We start from the raw sequence: 15227 nt of genomic DNA, 5'->3' as shown, positions 1-15227 counted from the left end.
ATTTTTCTTTTTATCTTTTTTTCTAGGAGTCTAGAAGTGTGGCTCTCAGTCTGTAATTAGAAGAATGATCAAATGTAAATGCACATCTTTTAATGACACCAGTAATATTGTGGGACCCCTTTGGTAATCTACAAGGCTTCTTGGGGGAACTGCGCAAGTTTACCAGTTACTTTCATCTTTTCAATGTGTGGAGAACATATTGGTATTAGTGGGTTTCATAGCACTTTCTGAACTGCACTGCGATCTGATCATCATTTTAGAGACCAAATTGCTTCAAATATTTTCTTCAGTGTTTTGAGATTTTGTTTTTCAGAATGTCCATCAATAGATGCTACTCTAGTTAGACACAGGCTGTACAAACAACTCCTGGTCTTGCTTGGCTGAGCTGGCATAGCAACGTATCAACGGCTTGCACTGGGAACCTGCCGGGATAAAGGAAGCAGAAGTGACCAAGCACTGAAATATCACAGATTCTCTGGAGACAGTGGCACTAAAATGGAAAGCATTGAGCACAATCTTGCTTAAATATAAAATAGCTGTGCACTAACCCATTCTACTTCCTGGGAATAATAATGATGCTGTTCCCATTTAGAATGAAATTAAAATCAAACAAAACAATTTCTCTGTAACAAAGAGCAAGTCTATGGCATGGAAGGGCTGGGACTGAAGTCTTGAAATGAGGGAGATGGTTTTGTGTAGGAGCCTCTCTCCCTTTCCCTGTCACCAGGGTGGGTTCAGACTTCTGGGTTAGGCAGATAACTTATTGCTAAGTCATAAACAGCTGATACCTATTCTCTATCTTGGAAGGCTTGCATGCTGTTTGGATGTGTTAGACCAACAGTAACATGCTTTAAATAATTTTCCTAAAAGTAATTTTTTCCATAGTTTTTACAGATTTGGGATAAGCCTCTTGATTATTTGGGTAACTAACTCACTTTGTTCTTTCTGCTTTCTCATAGCTAAAGCATGCTATTCTGTCACCTACCATTTTAGTTCTCTCCAATAGCAGGGAAACCTTGGGTCAGATTCATCAAAAGGGATAACAGATAGTTTTCAGGTATTGCATACTGATGAATAGCTAGCTCTTACTCATTATTTATCTACCCCAGAAATTTAATGAATAGCTTGAAAACTAATTACTGAATTTCTGTATTTGTGGAGAACAGGGCTTCAGAAAGTACAGATCACTGAATACAACAGACAAGTTTCTGTGTATATTCACTTAAACATAAAAATAAATTTACTTCACCCATGCATGCCCTCATTCATTTCTGTTTGCCTTTAATGGCTTTCTGCTACCACTTAAGCACTTTGGAAGGTGGGCACAGTGTGAATTCAAGATAGTCATAAATGGAGGAGCATCTGGATAAAAGCTTTAATGTACTTGTAGTGTCTCACATCACGTTGACACATCTGGGGAAGAATCAGGATTCTGAAAAAGCTGACTGGTGCCATGGTTAAATGGCTCCGGATACGACTGGTTTCTCTCAATACACAGCTACAACTGCTGAGTTCTGATGGTTCTGAGGTGCTTCCCCAAATTCTCCCGGCTGTAGGTCAAGTCCTACTTTTTGAAACCCTGAGCATGGGAATTTGAATAGCTGGAGCTGTTCGCACTGCGAGTTTGTAGCTCAGGTGACCAGGCAGCTCTTTAATTGGGATGTCGTTTTTTAACAGCAGAAATGGAGCAAAGCAAAAGCGAAAGAGGAAAGGGAGACAAGACTGTCAGTGGAGCAGAGGGGCTGTGTTGAACAGGTCTGTCTTCCCTGTACCTTGCCACTTCCCTGCTCTAACATCCTCAGAAGCTCAGGCATGTTGCTGGATCTCTGACAGTCTGCCTGACAAGAACAGAAGGATATTATTTAACTATTTGTGGTCCTTTTGATCTCTTGCTTCCCTGTACTGGCAAAACAAGTACTGTAACCCGGCTTAAGCTTCACAGCCAATACTGGAAGCATTAGATGATTCCCCACGTTTCCAGCAAGAGGCTTGTTTTGAACCACTGTGCTGTTTCTTCTGTGTTCCTGATGGTCCAGAAACTAAGCCACCAACTACAGACAGTGAGCAAACTGATTACACACGGTATAAATACATATTTATACGAACATACAGCATGTTCCAGGATGAATATAAAGATCATACAGAGAATTGTTTTTGTTATGGCTTCTTCTGACTCTCCTCTTGGTCATTCCATAGGTGCTGTCCAGGGAACAACAGCAGTACCATGAGACCTATCAAGAAAGGCAGCTCAGTTTTCAAACAGTGAATTTAGTTCTTTTGCAAAATATTTTTTTTTTAATGGAAAAAAAGGAGCAAGGCAAAATAAAGTGCACATGTCTGATGATCTTGGTAATGCGGAGTTTTAATCAAAACTTCAAAAATAGGAAGTATTTAAAAAGAAAAAAACAAGAAAGGTTCCAGACCTTATATTTTAATTTAGGCTCTTGTTCTTCTTAGCCAGAAGCTTCAATAATTTGTAAGTATTGTGGTTTTATAGTCCACTTTCAAATCCAGAACATTCAGGACCATATTCCTGAAGTTTATGAGGTCCTAGTTCAGCAAAGCTTTTGTGTGTATTGTTTCAAGCATGTGATGAGTTTCACTCTGTTACCTGTATGCTTTCTCAAGCCTTTCTTCTCAAAAAACTTGGTGTTTCAGTAGTATAAATATGTATAAGTCAATTGACATAGAATTTTTTGTTTTCCGCATGTTTTGCTTGCTGATAAGGTCTGAGATACACCTTGTATTAATTGTGCATACCCAAAAGGGGCACACAGATACCATTACCTATTTTGGAAAATACTGAGCAAATGTGTGGTTGTGCTATGTCTGTGTATGAAGTCCAGAGGGTACACCATTTTGCTTATAAAAGGGTTGCAGAAGCATATGAAAGCGTGGTTATTTAAACAAATATTCGATCTTTGAGTATTAATTATGGGTTTTTAAAAATATTTCTAGAAACTTTTTATGATCTATTTCAGAACTATCACCCTTCCCCACAATCCCTTTTCTCTTGGGGGGGAAAACATTTGGAGAGTTGGACTCTTATAAAAAAAAATAAATCTCTCATCCACAAACCAAAGTTCTGGGGAAAAAACTACTGTGGTAATCAGTACATTCATCTGGGGAAAAAATAGAGCTGAGCTATTTATTTATCTTTAATTATAACTGGTTAAACAAGGAGAATAGACTTACAGTTCCTACTGAATTTAAAAAGACTGTGATTTGTGCTAGCTAAAAATTAATTAGTAAGGAATTTTTAATTCCAGCATCCTAGGCCAAGAATCTATTCCTTGATAAAGATGTCCCTGTGGAATAGAGTTACAAGATCAGATTAGAAGCAACACAAACTTCATATTGCATGAAGCTTGTGCTATGAGCACAAATGCAAAGAGCATGTCTGACATTTTTATCTGTTTTTTGGTGTTGGAACATAAGCTCACAGCTGACCAGACAGGGGCCCAGAATGCCAAATGAAAGAACCCAAGATCCCTGAACGTAACTGGAAGATTCTGAGGTGGAAAAGTATTAAGGAATTTTTAATCCTGAGTAAGAAATTGCTCCCCTGGATTTGTTTGTGAACCTGAAATGGCAGAGTATCTGTAATAATACCACCCATTTTGGAAGATCGTTGTATGTTGCTTCTTCCCTCCTGTCTACTTGAAGCAGAGGGGCATGAAGCACTTGTGATAATAACCATAGTGTTTGTTATTCTTTAAACCTCTTTCCCCTAGTGTTGTTAGATTTGGCATTTTTTCAAGGTGCGGACTTAGAGGGAAGGACTTAAAATTTCACATTGAGAAGGAATGGTGAATATTAGATCTAAAACATTTAAGACTTTTTAATGTGAGAAATATAAATCTTTTGGCTCTCAAAATCTAAACTCCTTAATTTCAAATGTTTTTCTGTCAGATAAATTTTGCAACGCTAGGGAAAAAAGATAGGAGAATTAAAGTTAAAATTTGGTATGAGTTCAGTTTTATGTTCAGGCAACCAAAAATCCTTAAGTAGAGCTGCTACATTGTTTTTGCATGTTTCTATTGATTTATTAAAAGCTACAAACATTAGTAAGGAACTTTAAAGTGAACCACTTTTTGTTCCTTGGAAAATTGTTCAGTGATACTGCTGCTCCTTATGGTAATTTATCATCACCATAAAGGCCTCAGAAAGCTGTAAGTCTCAGCAGAGGGGAGGCACAGCAGTCATTTTCCTTGTCATATGCACCAGGAGAATATCAGTGTATTATAAAGATTATAGATAATTCGAAGAAGAGTAGAATTGTATTAGCATAAAGCTAGTGCTGTAAATATTATTTGCTTAATCTATTGAAATTGGAGGCAAATTATTGCCATCATGCTAAGGTGAGAAAAAGCATACTGTTGCCAGTGGGAATTTCTGCTGATGGCTTTGAGTGACTGATGGCAGGCCTGCTGACATGAGTGTGGTGGAAGCTGCAAAAAGGAATTGGGAAAAGATGTGTGGATGCTTCATTAATGTGTCCATAGGGTAACATTCATGAGGGATGGGGCAAAAATAGATTGTTTTATGTAACTAAATTGATTTGCATGTTAGTTTTTCACTGCCTAGGATTTTATCTCTGTAGGTGGGTGGTTTGTTTTTTTTTTTTTTGTTTGTTTTGTTTTGTTTTTTTTAATTTTTAGTAGTTTTGTCTGCTTTGTTACTTGCAAAAGGCAGTTAAATTTCTACAACAGCAACAGGGCTCACTGAGGTGTTTTATGAAAGAATCCTATGCATTATGGAAGATAGTAAATATAGGAAGAAACACAACATAAAATTTGCTATAAGTGACAAGCTCAAATGGAACAGTACTCTAAGAATCTATGTGATATGGCAGGTTTTATTTTTGCTTTAAACTTGAAAATAACTGTGTGGGTTATCGTGAAGTCTCCCAGTCACAAGTTTCAAACCTCAACTAACGCTAACTTTGTGCAGCAAAGAGCTTCCTATTTTGACTGTGAAACCTGTAAGGCAATTATTTTTCTAAATGAGAGAATGCAGGGTGTCTAAATACATTTGGGAGGATATTTTACATAGCCAGTTTTTGCTTTGAAATAATAGATTTCTTTTAAAGATAAGTGAAGAATCTTTCAAAAAGAAAAAGAGAAGAAATGCCTTGCGTGTCTCAGTTGATGCTGCATTCATAGGCTTGGAAGGATTCAGAAAGAGGGGGCTATGATCTTGCATTTCCAGGCTTATTTAAGCTGAAATTTGGTATTATTCTGTGTTTGAATGAGAAGGGAAAAAAATCTGCTCTTTTGGTATGTAATTTGCATAATGCAGGATCTAAATAAAAAATACTGGCAAAACAGTTGAAGTTGGTAGCTATTTGGTGAACAACCCTGTCCAATTTTATTTTAATTAAAGATGGTTGCAAATAAATATCAAAAACCCACCATTGAGATAATTTTTATGTAGCCTCGATACCTGTTTTGTATTTTCTCCCATGACTCTACGGAAAGGGACTGAGCACATCAATGTGTGTTTCTTGCCTCCAGCTTTATGTTTGATTTTTAATTGTCAGAAGTTTTGAAAATTATTCCATAATGGGCTCTTCATTTTGGTTTGTTTTTTTGTAGTTTGATAAGGTCGTCTGGGTGGTCTGAGAGACAGAAGTTGTCTTTCTTTTTGGTAACGTGGGTGTTGCTCTGAGCAGCTGTTGGTTTTTGTGATTCCTCCTGTGAGGGGAGTGCATCCATAGCTGTGGGACAAGGAGGATGTTCAGCCAAAATGATGTAAAAAGAGTTGCCAGTGACTCAGTCCTTGTCTTCTGGCCCAACACAGCCACAGGCCTCACAACACTTGGGCTGGAGTCACAAACCTGCTGCCAATAAAAGCCGATTTGAACGTTACAGCAAGACCTGACTTTTTCATGTTGACCTGTAAATGGCTTTGAGGACAGTTGAGTCTCCCAGCTCAAGACATACTGGGAGTCTAATAAAATATTTTGATGAAAAGGTACTTTCCCCATCTTTTTCATCACAGGAAAAGAAGCTGAGAACAATTGCTTAGTTTGGATTTGGGTGCTTTATAGACCATGAAGACAGATCTAACAACCACCAAACTTTTTTTTTCACGCTATTAGAACCGTCAGTTGTGAAAGTTCAATAGTTCTGTCCTCTTCCTATCTCCAAACACAAGGAAAAATGGATTTTTTTTCCTTCTTATTATACGTTTGTTCCATTAACATGTTGGAATGTATTCGTGATTTAATTATTTTTCCAAGGATTCTTTTTTCAGCATAGTACTTGAAGCTTCATATTCGTCCCTGTAGTCTGTATAAAATATGCAGAATTTTGGACTTAAAATTATAAAAGACAGAGGCTACTGTGTCCTATTGTGGAATGTTAAGTTCTGAAAGAGTTAAAGTAGACAGGAGAATATACATCTTCTGTAATGCTGGGCATTCTGGTTGACCTTTGCATGCAGTAGTTTGCTCTATATTTTTCCTTGGAATACAAGTATTTTACTAGATGCAGTGTTTAAATCAAATGAAGCTTCAAATTATGTAAAACCTGAGTAATTTAAATTAAATTGCAACTTTGACTTCTGCTTTTCTGGCATAATTCAGTTTTAATGTTCATCTGGGCTGTGATGTGTCTGCTGTGTGTTTGGGCTGCTTGAATAAACCGTCCCTTTTTTGGTCCATGTTCAAGACAGGCAATTTTTTATTTCTAAGGTAGCCAGAAGATCAGGTTCTGTGGCCGGGACAAAAAGGAGGCAAATCCCTTGGTGCACAGGCTCCTGGCCGCTGCAGTGGGGTACCTGAGAAAACTTCCCACTGCCTATTGAGAATGTTTTTTAGATGACAGGGGTGTGATGGAGTGGGAAAAGGCAGATGGTTTCTAGCATAACTTCCCCACTTTTCTGAAGGTCCTGCGTTGGAAACTGTGGTGAGGTGATGCTGAGGTGAAGAGCACAACTATTGAGCATCGTGAGTGCTGAAAGTCAAGCGTAGCATCAGTAGAATAGGTTTGTGTGAGTGCTTCACTGTGGTGAAGTGTCAGGGTGAATATGCTGTTCACAGGCCTCGGGTATGCAGGTATTTTTTTGTCATCTTTCTTTACAAGATACTTAGGAAAAGTTAATCACAAAGAATATTACTTGGCCATCTTTTAGATTCCCGCAAATATACAAATTACTGTTTCACTTAACTGTGCGCTCCTGTACATGCTTTAGCTGGTTTTTGGAAAGTATCTTATTAATTTCATGTTAATGCACAATAACACATGGTAACTTGTAGCTTTCTTATTCAGGATGATTTGAACTGCAAACTTCTAACCCAGTACGCTTTTGTTTGGCTAGCCTAAACTTCCTTAATGATTTTTAGTGAAAATGAGCTTTCCAAATGCATTTGAACTCCCTAAGAATCTAGGATCTTGCCAGTGAGCCAAATAACTTAGAATGGTTCTTTCAGGTAAGGTATTTTGAAAGAGGTTACTGATGGAATCCACCAGGAGAATGACAGAGATATATGAAGGCATATTCACAATGATTGTGTAGACAATAGTAACTTCTTTTTCTTAAGGACAAGCTATTTTTCCTCCTTGCTTTAACCTGCTTTTAGCCTACTTCTGCTTCTAGAGAAACGTTTTTTGCACAGGAAATATGAGTTATCAGTCTGATATAAAGGATGAGTTAGATAATAAATGTGGTGTTTGAAGGAACAGTTATTGAGTAAAGACACAGTTAAGAAGGTACGGAAGGAAGAATTAATTAAACAACCACCACCACTTTGGATAGGTCGTGATCCAAGATTTCAGAAATGGTGTCTCATTTACCAGTCTTTACTAAAGGAGCTTCCATTTGCTTGAGAAGAAAAATGTATCTTTGGATCAGATTTTTCTCTTCCCTGTTTCCCTTCAACTCTCTGGAGAATATGGGCTGGCTAAATTGCTCCTGTAATGCAATTAGCTTGTTTTTGTGAGAGGAAGGGGTTGTCTGCAAGTATATGGAATGTGAGAAAGGTGTTCATCTTGCTAAAAGAAAGTACTCAGTAATTTTTTTTTTAACCATCTACAAGTAAACAGCAGCAAAGACAGCATGCTGAGAAAGGTAGATATCTCTGGGCCTTTTGTCTTAATTCATTTGCAAAATGTATTGACTGCTTAAGAACTGGACTGTGCTATTGCTCCTTATTCTCTGTATCAGGAGATGCTGAGTGCAGACGTAGTGCTGTATAGGTAAGCACAAAGGATTCATTGCTTCATAGGTTGTATGCTTCTCCGCTTTCTTTCAGAAATAAAAAATCCAGTGAGGAATGAATCCAAATGGCAGGAGAGGAAGTAGGAAAGGAGGCTTAACAAACAATGAAAAGCAGCTCATAGTTTACACTGAGAGTTTGCAGCAGGAAGAAGGAGATTCCACTGAATCTGTGCTGTGCTAGCTCGTTAATGAATGCTCCTCAGTCTTTAAAACAAACGAAATTATATCTGTGAGTGTAACTTCCAGATGAACTGTTTGATGAGCTTTCCACTTTGCTTAGAGATAAAGGCTGTGGGAAAGGATCCACTGAAACTGCATCCAGTCACAGTGCCTCCAGCACAGCTGTCTTATTGCTCTCCTATTATTTCTTATTTTGTTTTCATCTAGAATAAGACAGAACACTGTTAAAGTAGTATTTAATTTAATTACTGCCAAATACTCACCCTCAGTAATTAGCTCAGGTTCTATACATGTAGTTTACTAGTCTGCCTCTTTTTGCTGAAGCTTAATGGGGTGCATAAATTTGAGAAGGGTGCTTTCAGGTGTTATAGGCTGTATGTCTCAGGTGGAAGCTGTTTCTTGTCCTACTGTAAAATTTAATTAGCTGAAGTTTTATAAATAATTAAAAGATATGCCACAGAATACGGTTACAAAGAATAGATGCATATGATTTTAGTGCTTCTTTCAAGACTTGTCTATAAGCATGAGTGCATCAGAATTGTTCTAGCTGACTCCACTGAAGACCTAGTGGATGTCCTACTACTTGCATTACTCTAAAATGTGCTCTTTTGAATGTCCATAACCTATGACCTTTTGTTTTCTGTTTTCCTGCAAAGACATCGAAAACACAGGCAGGAGAATGTGTCCAATGGAGGCAAATGTACCTTAGCCCTGGCAACTTGTTGTACAGGGAGGAGGAGCTGTAGCTGGAAGAATTTGGGGGCATGTCACAAAGGGACACCCAAGACAGGAAATGCCACCAGCAACAAAATATCTTGGTGGTTCTTTTTGTGTGATATTATCCAAATTTCGCCTTCACAGTTATTCAGGTCTGCAGCAACAAGCTCTCTATAAGTGCTAGACTGGAGCTAACGAAGCTTCCTAGGAAGGTGTGACGGTCCCCTTTGACATGTGCATGGTGTGGCCAGAGGTCACTGTAGCCCAGATCCCCAGAAGGGAATGTGGGCTATTATATACGTCTTGGGTCAGGAATGTACTTTGGCAGTCTTTTTAAAGTGGCGTATTTCATAAGCTGTATGAGTTGTGTGTAGAGAAGACCATTATTGACTATCTCAAATTCAAAATATGCTTGTGTGTTAATGGACCATGAACACTACAGCAAAATGGTGTTGTACTATTCTGTTGTGAACTCTGATTTTTTTCTTGTGTGCTCAGTGCACCTTCTGCCCATCCCACAGGAGAACATGCTTTCGGTGGTGTCTGACAGTTGTGTGCTTTATAGCTTTTCGGCCACTTACTCTGTCACTGTGTCAGTGATCTGAAAAACAAGTCTGCATCATCATAGTATCTTGTCTACAAGAATCACACAAGATTAGTGTGTTGGGTTTTTTTTAATTAAAGTTTTGATAATTATTAATCTTTGTATCTACATGAAATCGACAAAATCAACAGGAAATGTTTGGTAATACTTGTACTTTTTGTTCTGTTACTGTTACTTCTGGTAGGCTCTGTTGCAGGTAACATTTGTAGCGATTTTGAAAGCCCTTTTTAATCTAACAAAACATTTATCCTCAACTTTCTCAGCATACTTGTCTTTGCTAATGCCATCTCACTTGTTCAAACAAGCTTAGTGATCAGAGTTAATGAACCATTTTGGTATGGGTTGGAAGCTAGAAGTAAAGGACCAAATAACAAGGAAGACCTTTTCTGTGCCCAGGAAATGTCTCAGCAGAGCAGCTTCATAGAGAGGGAGCTTGACAAAACTCATGATGGTTTTACTTCACTACATACAACTTAAGGGTACTGTCACCCTCCTCTCTTTCTCGTAGTGCTGTAGGGTTTTTTGGGCACCCTCTCTTTTTGCAGAAGAGCAGAGCTGCTTTGTCTCTTTGCTTTGTAGGTGCTGCAAAAACTCTTTGATTGTTGCCTCTACAACCATGCTACAAGTTTCCTGCTTTAGCTGATTCTTATTGCTAGTAATTTATGAGAAAAATGTTGTTAAAATTTTTTTTTCTTGTCCATTGATTTGGATATTCTTGGCTCTTGGGTTGGTTTGTTCCACTGTGATTTCCACCCTTCTCCCCCACAGTTTGTTTTGAAAACCAGAACTCTATTTTATATTGTCCTATTGCAACCTTCAGTGTTCCCCTCTTGTTTTTTCTCTTCTAAGAAAATTGAAAAATTGTTTAGTTACATAAAATGGTGGGAAAAATATGGTAAATGACAATTGTATAGCTATGATAGGTGTAGTACAGAAAGCTGAAGAGAAAAAATGACCCCATATTCTCTAATAATTAGAAGTATCTGCAGTGCTAAAAACAGTCCTACAAAACACTCACGTGAATAATCCTTACTGTGGCAAGTACTACAGTTGTTCCCAGTGCTGGTGAAAGGCAGTGGTCTGGCAGCTTTGAGGAATGAAGTCCTTTTCTTATTAGCCGGGCAAGTTTCCCAACACAAATTGCCTGGTCAGCCTGCTTAAACCCTGATCTGAAGAGGGGAGGGATAAGCTTTCTCTTAGGATAACAGGCAGTTCAGTTTCCACAGCTCACATAATTCTTGCCTCTATTTGGAGGCTGCCAATTAGTGAAAAGTAAAGGGAGACAGTTTGCAGGAAGCTGCAGCTCTAATCCACCAAACTTGCATCAGAGAAGGACCACCTTGCTGCCCTCTGCAGATTGTGGTGAGACCATGCCGAAAGACTGTGAACCCGTCTGTGCCAGCGTGTGTTACAGTGGAACAATGGGACACTCGCCACAGCCTCAAGATAAGGCACTGGGAGCAAACTGTGCTCCTGCCCCTCACCCCCACTTCCATTTTCACTTGCTCCCCCTCCAAATCTGCTGTCTAGGAACAGCTTCTGCCAGGCTTCAGATGGTCTCACTTGTCACTGGTGGAAAACATTGTAGCCTTTCGTATTGGTACCCCAAGGCTTCCAGGCCTGCTGTAATTGACTGCTTCATCCTTAAGAACAAGCACTGCCTTGCTCCATGGGCAAGGTCTCTAAGTCCAGCTTTGACCTCAGATTTATTCACACTCTGAAAATAAATGCAGAATAATTCTTAATGCTACTCTATCTTCTGCAATATCTGTCTGTCCCACTCAGATGTAGGCAGCCAACAGATATTCAGAATTATTGTGTGTTTTTGTTTTTTTCTCTAGACACAGGTAACTGGAACCCCAGGACCTCCAGATAAACTGACCCAAAGCTCTGCTCTTCCACTGAATGAAATATCAGCAGTACAAGATGTAATCCGATTTGTGGATAACCTCCTGAAGCAAACAGGACTCATGGTACGTTTCACAACTGTTTGTGAGCAGCCACCATTTGTGATTAGACTATAGAATGTGGATTTGTCCAGGGTTTTACTGATGAGTTTCATCAGGTACAAGCACCAGCAGCATCAAAAACCACAGCAGACATCCTGGTCAGCGGAAGGTGGCATATCAGCTGCCTGCACATGACCCAGTACCTTTTGGAAAAAGCTTGTACTTCTATCAGTACAAATATCGTGGTCTATTCAGGCCATGCTTCCGGTCAGAACAGAGCAGACAGCTTCAGCACCTCTGTGCAGGAGGTAGTAGGGCTGCATGTGACATGGCCTCTGTTACACAAGAGGGATGTGTTCTTCAGCACACTGTTCATGGCAGCTGTTACTTTATTTTAAAATTGGGTAATTGACAAGGAGTTGTTGGTTACTGAGACTATGAGCTGAACAGGAGTGCTCGCAGAAGCCAGACCAGATCTGGAGGTTTTCTGGCACCTTGTTTGTTGCTTTTTGTCCTATGTCAAAGCGTACTTCATTGAAAGACAGATATTGTCTGAGGTGTAGCCTGCCCCAGCTGCTATATGTGAGGGTCTCAAGACACTGGCATCTTCTGATGCAGCTTCAGCTGTCATGGGTGAAAAGACAGCCCTGGTCAGAAGCTCTTCCCACCAGCACAGGGGCTGGAGATGGGAACTCCGCGTGGGCCCAGTGGCCTTGTTGGGCGGGTCCCACAAAGGCGTCGAGCCGCGGGCCCCAGCCCAGGGGATGTCGGGCTGCCTTCCCGCCCGCCCTGGGCAACGGCAGCACCTTCTCTTCCCCCGGCCCCTCTCGGGGGCTGCGGGGGCTCCGCGGCCGCCCCGCAGGCGCCCGCCCGGTTGTCCCGCAGCCGCAGCGCGGCCGGCCGGGGCCCGCGCCTGGGGCCGCTCCGGAGGGCGGCGGTGCGGGCGCGGGGCGCGCTGCTGGCGGCGGAGCGCGGGGGGTGCGGGGGCGGGGGGGTGTGCAGCTCTCGCTAGCGCTGCTTGTGGTCACAGCCAGGCAAGCTCACATCCCATCTGGATCACGCTCGCTCTCTCCCTTCTGCTTTCCTACCATAGAGTTGCGCTGGAAACAGAAGATAGAGGGAGTGTAGGAGCTCGCCATCTCCAAGCGATCTACATTGGGAAAAACATGGAGTCCGCTCCGGCAGCCCCCGATCCAGCAGCCAGTGAGCCGGGCAGCAGCGTCTCTGAGGCGGCCGCCGGTGCCAGGGACACCCCGGTGAACCTGGAGCCTACCCGGAAAAGCGATGCGCCGGCTCCCGTCCGCAGACAGAGCTACTCCAGCAGCAGCAGCAGAGGTAGGGAGACTTGGGGAAGGGGGAGGGGGCCGGGGGAGTGGGATCGGGGGGTGGGTGGGAATAGGAAGAGGGGGGTAAGAGAGAAGGGGGAAATGCAGCAATTTGATCCCCTGGTTTATTTCTCGTGCTTGTTGAAGCCGCGCACGCAAACAAGCCACGCTTCTACCCCCTGCAAAACCTTGCAAACTTTTATAGCTTCTTTTAATTGCTGCAGGAGGAGGGACAAATGCAATGAAAATATTGAGCGGTGTTTGGTCCTTTCCTATCTCTCTCCTTTATTGCCTGTGGTATCCGGATGGGTACTGTGCCCCTGAAATTACATAATTTTATAAATATATAAAGCAACAGCGGGAGTATTGGGATTCAAGGGAACAAACTTTTAAAGCTGCAGTGTCCTTCCTCCCTCCCTTTTTTTCTCCCCCTCGTCTGTCTCCTTTTGACAGTTTCTCAACTGGTGTGCTGTGGCTTGTTGTGAATGGAGGATCTGTGATTAAACAGAAGATTTGCGGTTTGCGGGTGACTTGTTCACTCTCTTGTGTGCTCTTCTCCCTTAATTCATTTAAGTGCGTCCTAAAAATTATTTCCTCGCGGAGCGGATGATCTTGCAGCTGCTGTTGTTTCTTGAAGGTGCACAACTTTGCAGAGGGTCCCCTGAATTCTCTTTCACTCTCCCTCGGCCCCCGAATAATGCGCTGCTAACAAACAAACGAGCCCCCCTTCTCTGTCGCTGCCAAGCCCTCTCCTGCCTCAGATTGCGGCTTTTAATCGCGCGGGTCAGCACTGAGGATGCTCAGGGCGGTTGAAGTTTGGCGTCTGCTCGGCAGTGCCCGCGCCGCCCCGGCGGGAATGGAGCCCCGGCGGCGGGAGGGCTGCGCGGAGCCGGGCGCAGCGGGGCTGGTGAGGGGCGCCGGCTTCAAACACCGCCGGAGTTTGCCGAGACGTGCGAGAGGGAGGAGGCTGCCGCTTTAATTACTTGTAAATAATTTATGAAGCGTTGCTCCTGCAAGAGGGGGAGCGCGCTAGAGAGGCTCCGCTCGGTAAAAGCACTCGGTGATGGGTAAAAATGAATTAAACGACGCTATGTAATAATACATACGGCCGTTGAAAGAAATGACGGGCGGAGAAAAAGTGCGTGCCCGGCGGGAGCGGCAGCCCCCTCGGCGACCGCCGCAGGGGCTGGGGCAGCGATGCCCGGCCACCGCCGGCCGTGGGGAGAGCGGCTCTCCTCGGACGGAGGGATTTTTGGTTGTAGGTTGGAATATGGCTGATCATGTGTTGGCTTGTGTTTTACAGTATTTTTCCCCTTTTGGCCACACCCCCCCTTCCCAGGCAGCTTCCCACTCAGGGAAGCCGCGTACAGTAAAAGCCATCGAGATGACACACGCTGCAACATTTAATTAGAGGCGATTTGCGAGCGGGGAGCGCGCAGTTAGGCGGATGCCGAGGCGAGGAGGAGCGGGCTTGGCCGGAGGAGGCCGGGTGGCCGCGGGCGTGTGTACAGGGAGCTTTTGGCTGCGCGGGGTATATTTAGAGCTTGCGAGAGTGGATTTGGAATGCAAGCGCCTTATGTAACGAGGTTAATCAGAAACACTGGAGAAAATTTCCTTAATTTGTCGGGGAGTTTTCTGGATGTTTGCGGAGCGGCTGTAGTTCGCGGGTGTTACACAACGGCCCCCCCCCCCCGCCGCCGCCGCTCCGGCTCTCCCGGCCGAGGGCTCCGGCGGTGCGGGCAGATGGTGCTGCCGGGGAGCGGGGCCGGCGGCAGGAGCCGGCAGCGGGCTCCGGCGGGCTTGGGAAGGGGGTAACTTTGGGATCCCATTAATTATGTAACGCTCGGCTGTCGTTTCTGTATGGATGCGAAAAGGAAGGGGGGGGCGGGGGGGCGCGGGAGGGCTTGGGAAGAGCAGGCGGCTCTGGCGGTGAGGATGTTTTCTTCGCGGTCCCGAATTGTTTAGGCTTTGGTACTGCTAACCTGCTGACCCATATGTCCCTCCTCCCCCGGGATTAAATAGGGAAGGGGGGGTCCGGCACACGCTGGCACTCGCACAGGCTCACACTCGCCGCACGCAAGCAGGCACCGCGTTATGTAACAGCCTGAATGAAGAAACGAAGGTCAGTGATGGAGGCATCCGTGTGCAGCACAATAGCGAGAGCTCCTGGGTGCTGGGGCTGTGCAGTCTTTAAAGTGAAATAAAGCTTACGGCAGAAACTGGCGTGTG

General features: G+C 43.1%; 1 protein-coding gene across 4 annotated transcripts in view; it reads left to right on the top strand.

Annotated features, from left to right (window-relative positions):
• The window catches only part of RORA (RAR related orphan receptor A), a 397620-nt gene that overhangs the window by 25284 nt on the left and 357109 nt on the right, over positions 1-15227 (top strand). Inside the window, exons 3-4 of one of the 4 annotated variants that reach the window (XM_065075851.1) lie at positions 11566-11697; positions 12767-13008. In XM_065075851.1, coding sequence (XP_064931923.1) covers positions 12840-13008 — 169 coding nt within the window. In that variant the 5' untranslated portion in view covers positions 11566-11697; positions 12767-12839. 4 annotated transcript variants of the gene reach the window in all.

This window comes from Columba livia, chromosome 11 (genome assembly GCF_036013475.1).
Source record: "Columba livia isolate bColLiv1 breed racing homer chromosome 11, bColLiv1.pat.W.v2, whole genome shotgun sequence".
Lineage (NCBI taxonomy): Eukaryota > Metazoa > Chordata > Aves > Columbiformes > Columbidae > Columba > Columba livia.
This window is presented reverse-complemented; position numbering and strand designations above follow the sequence as displayed.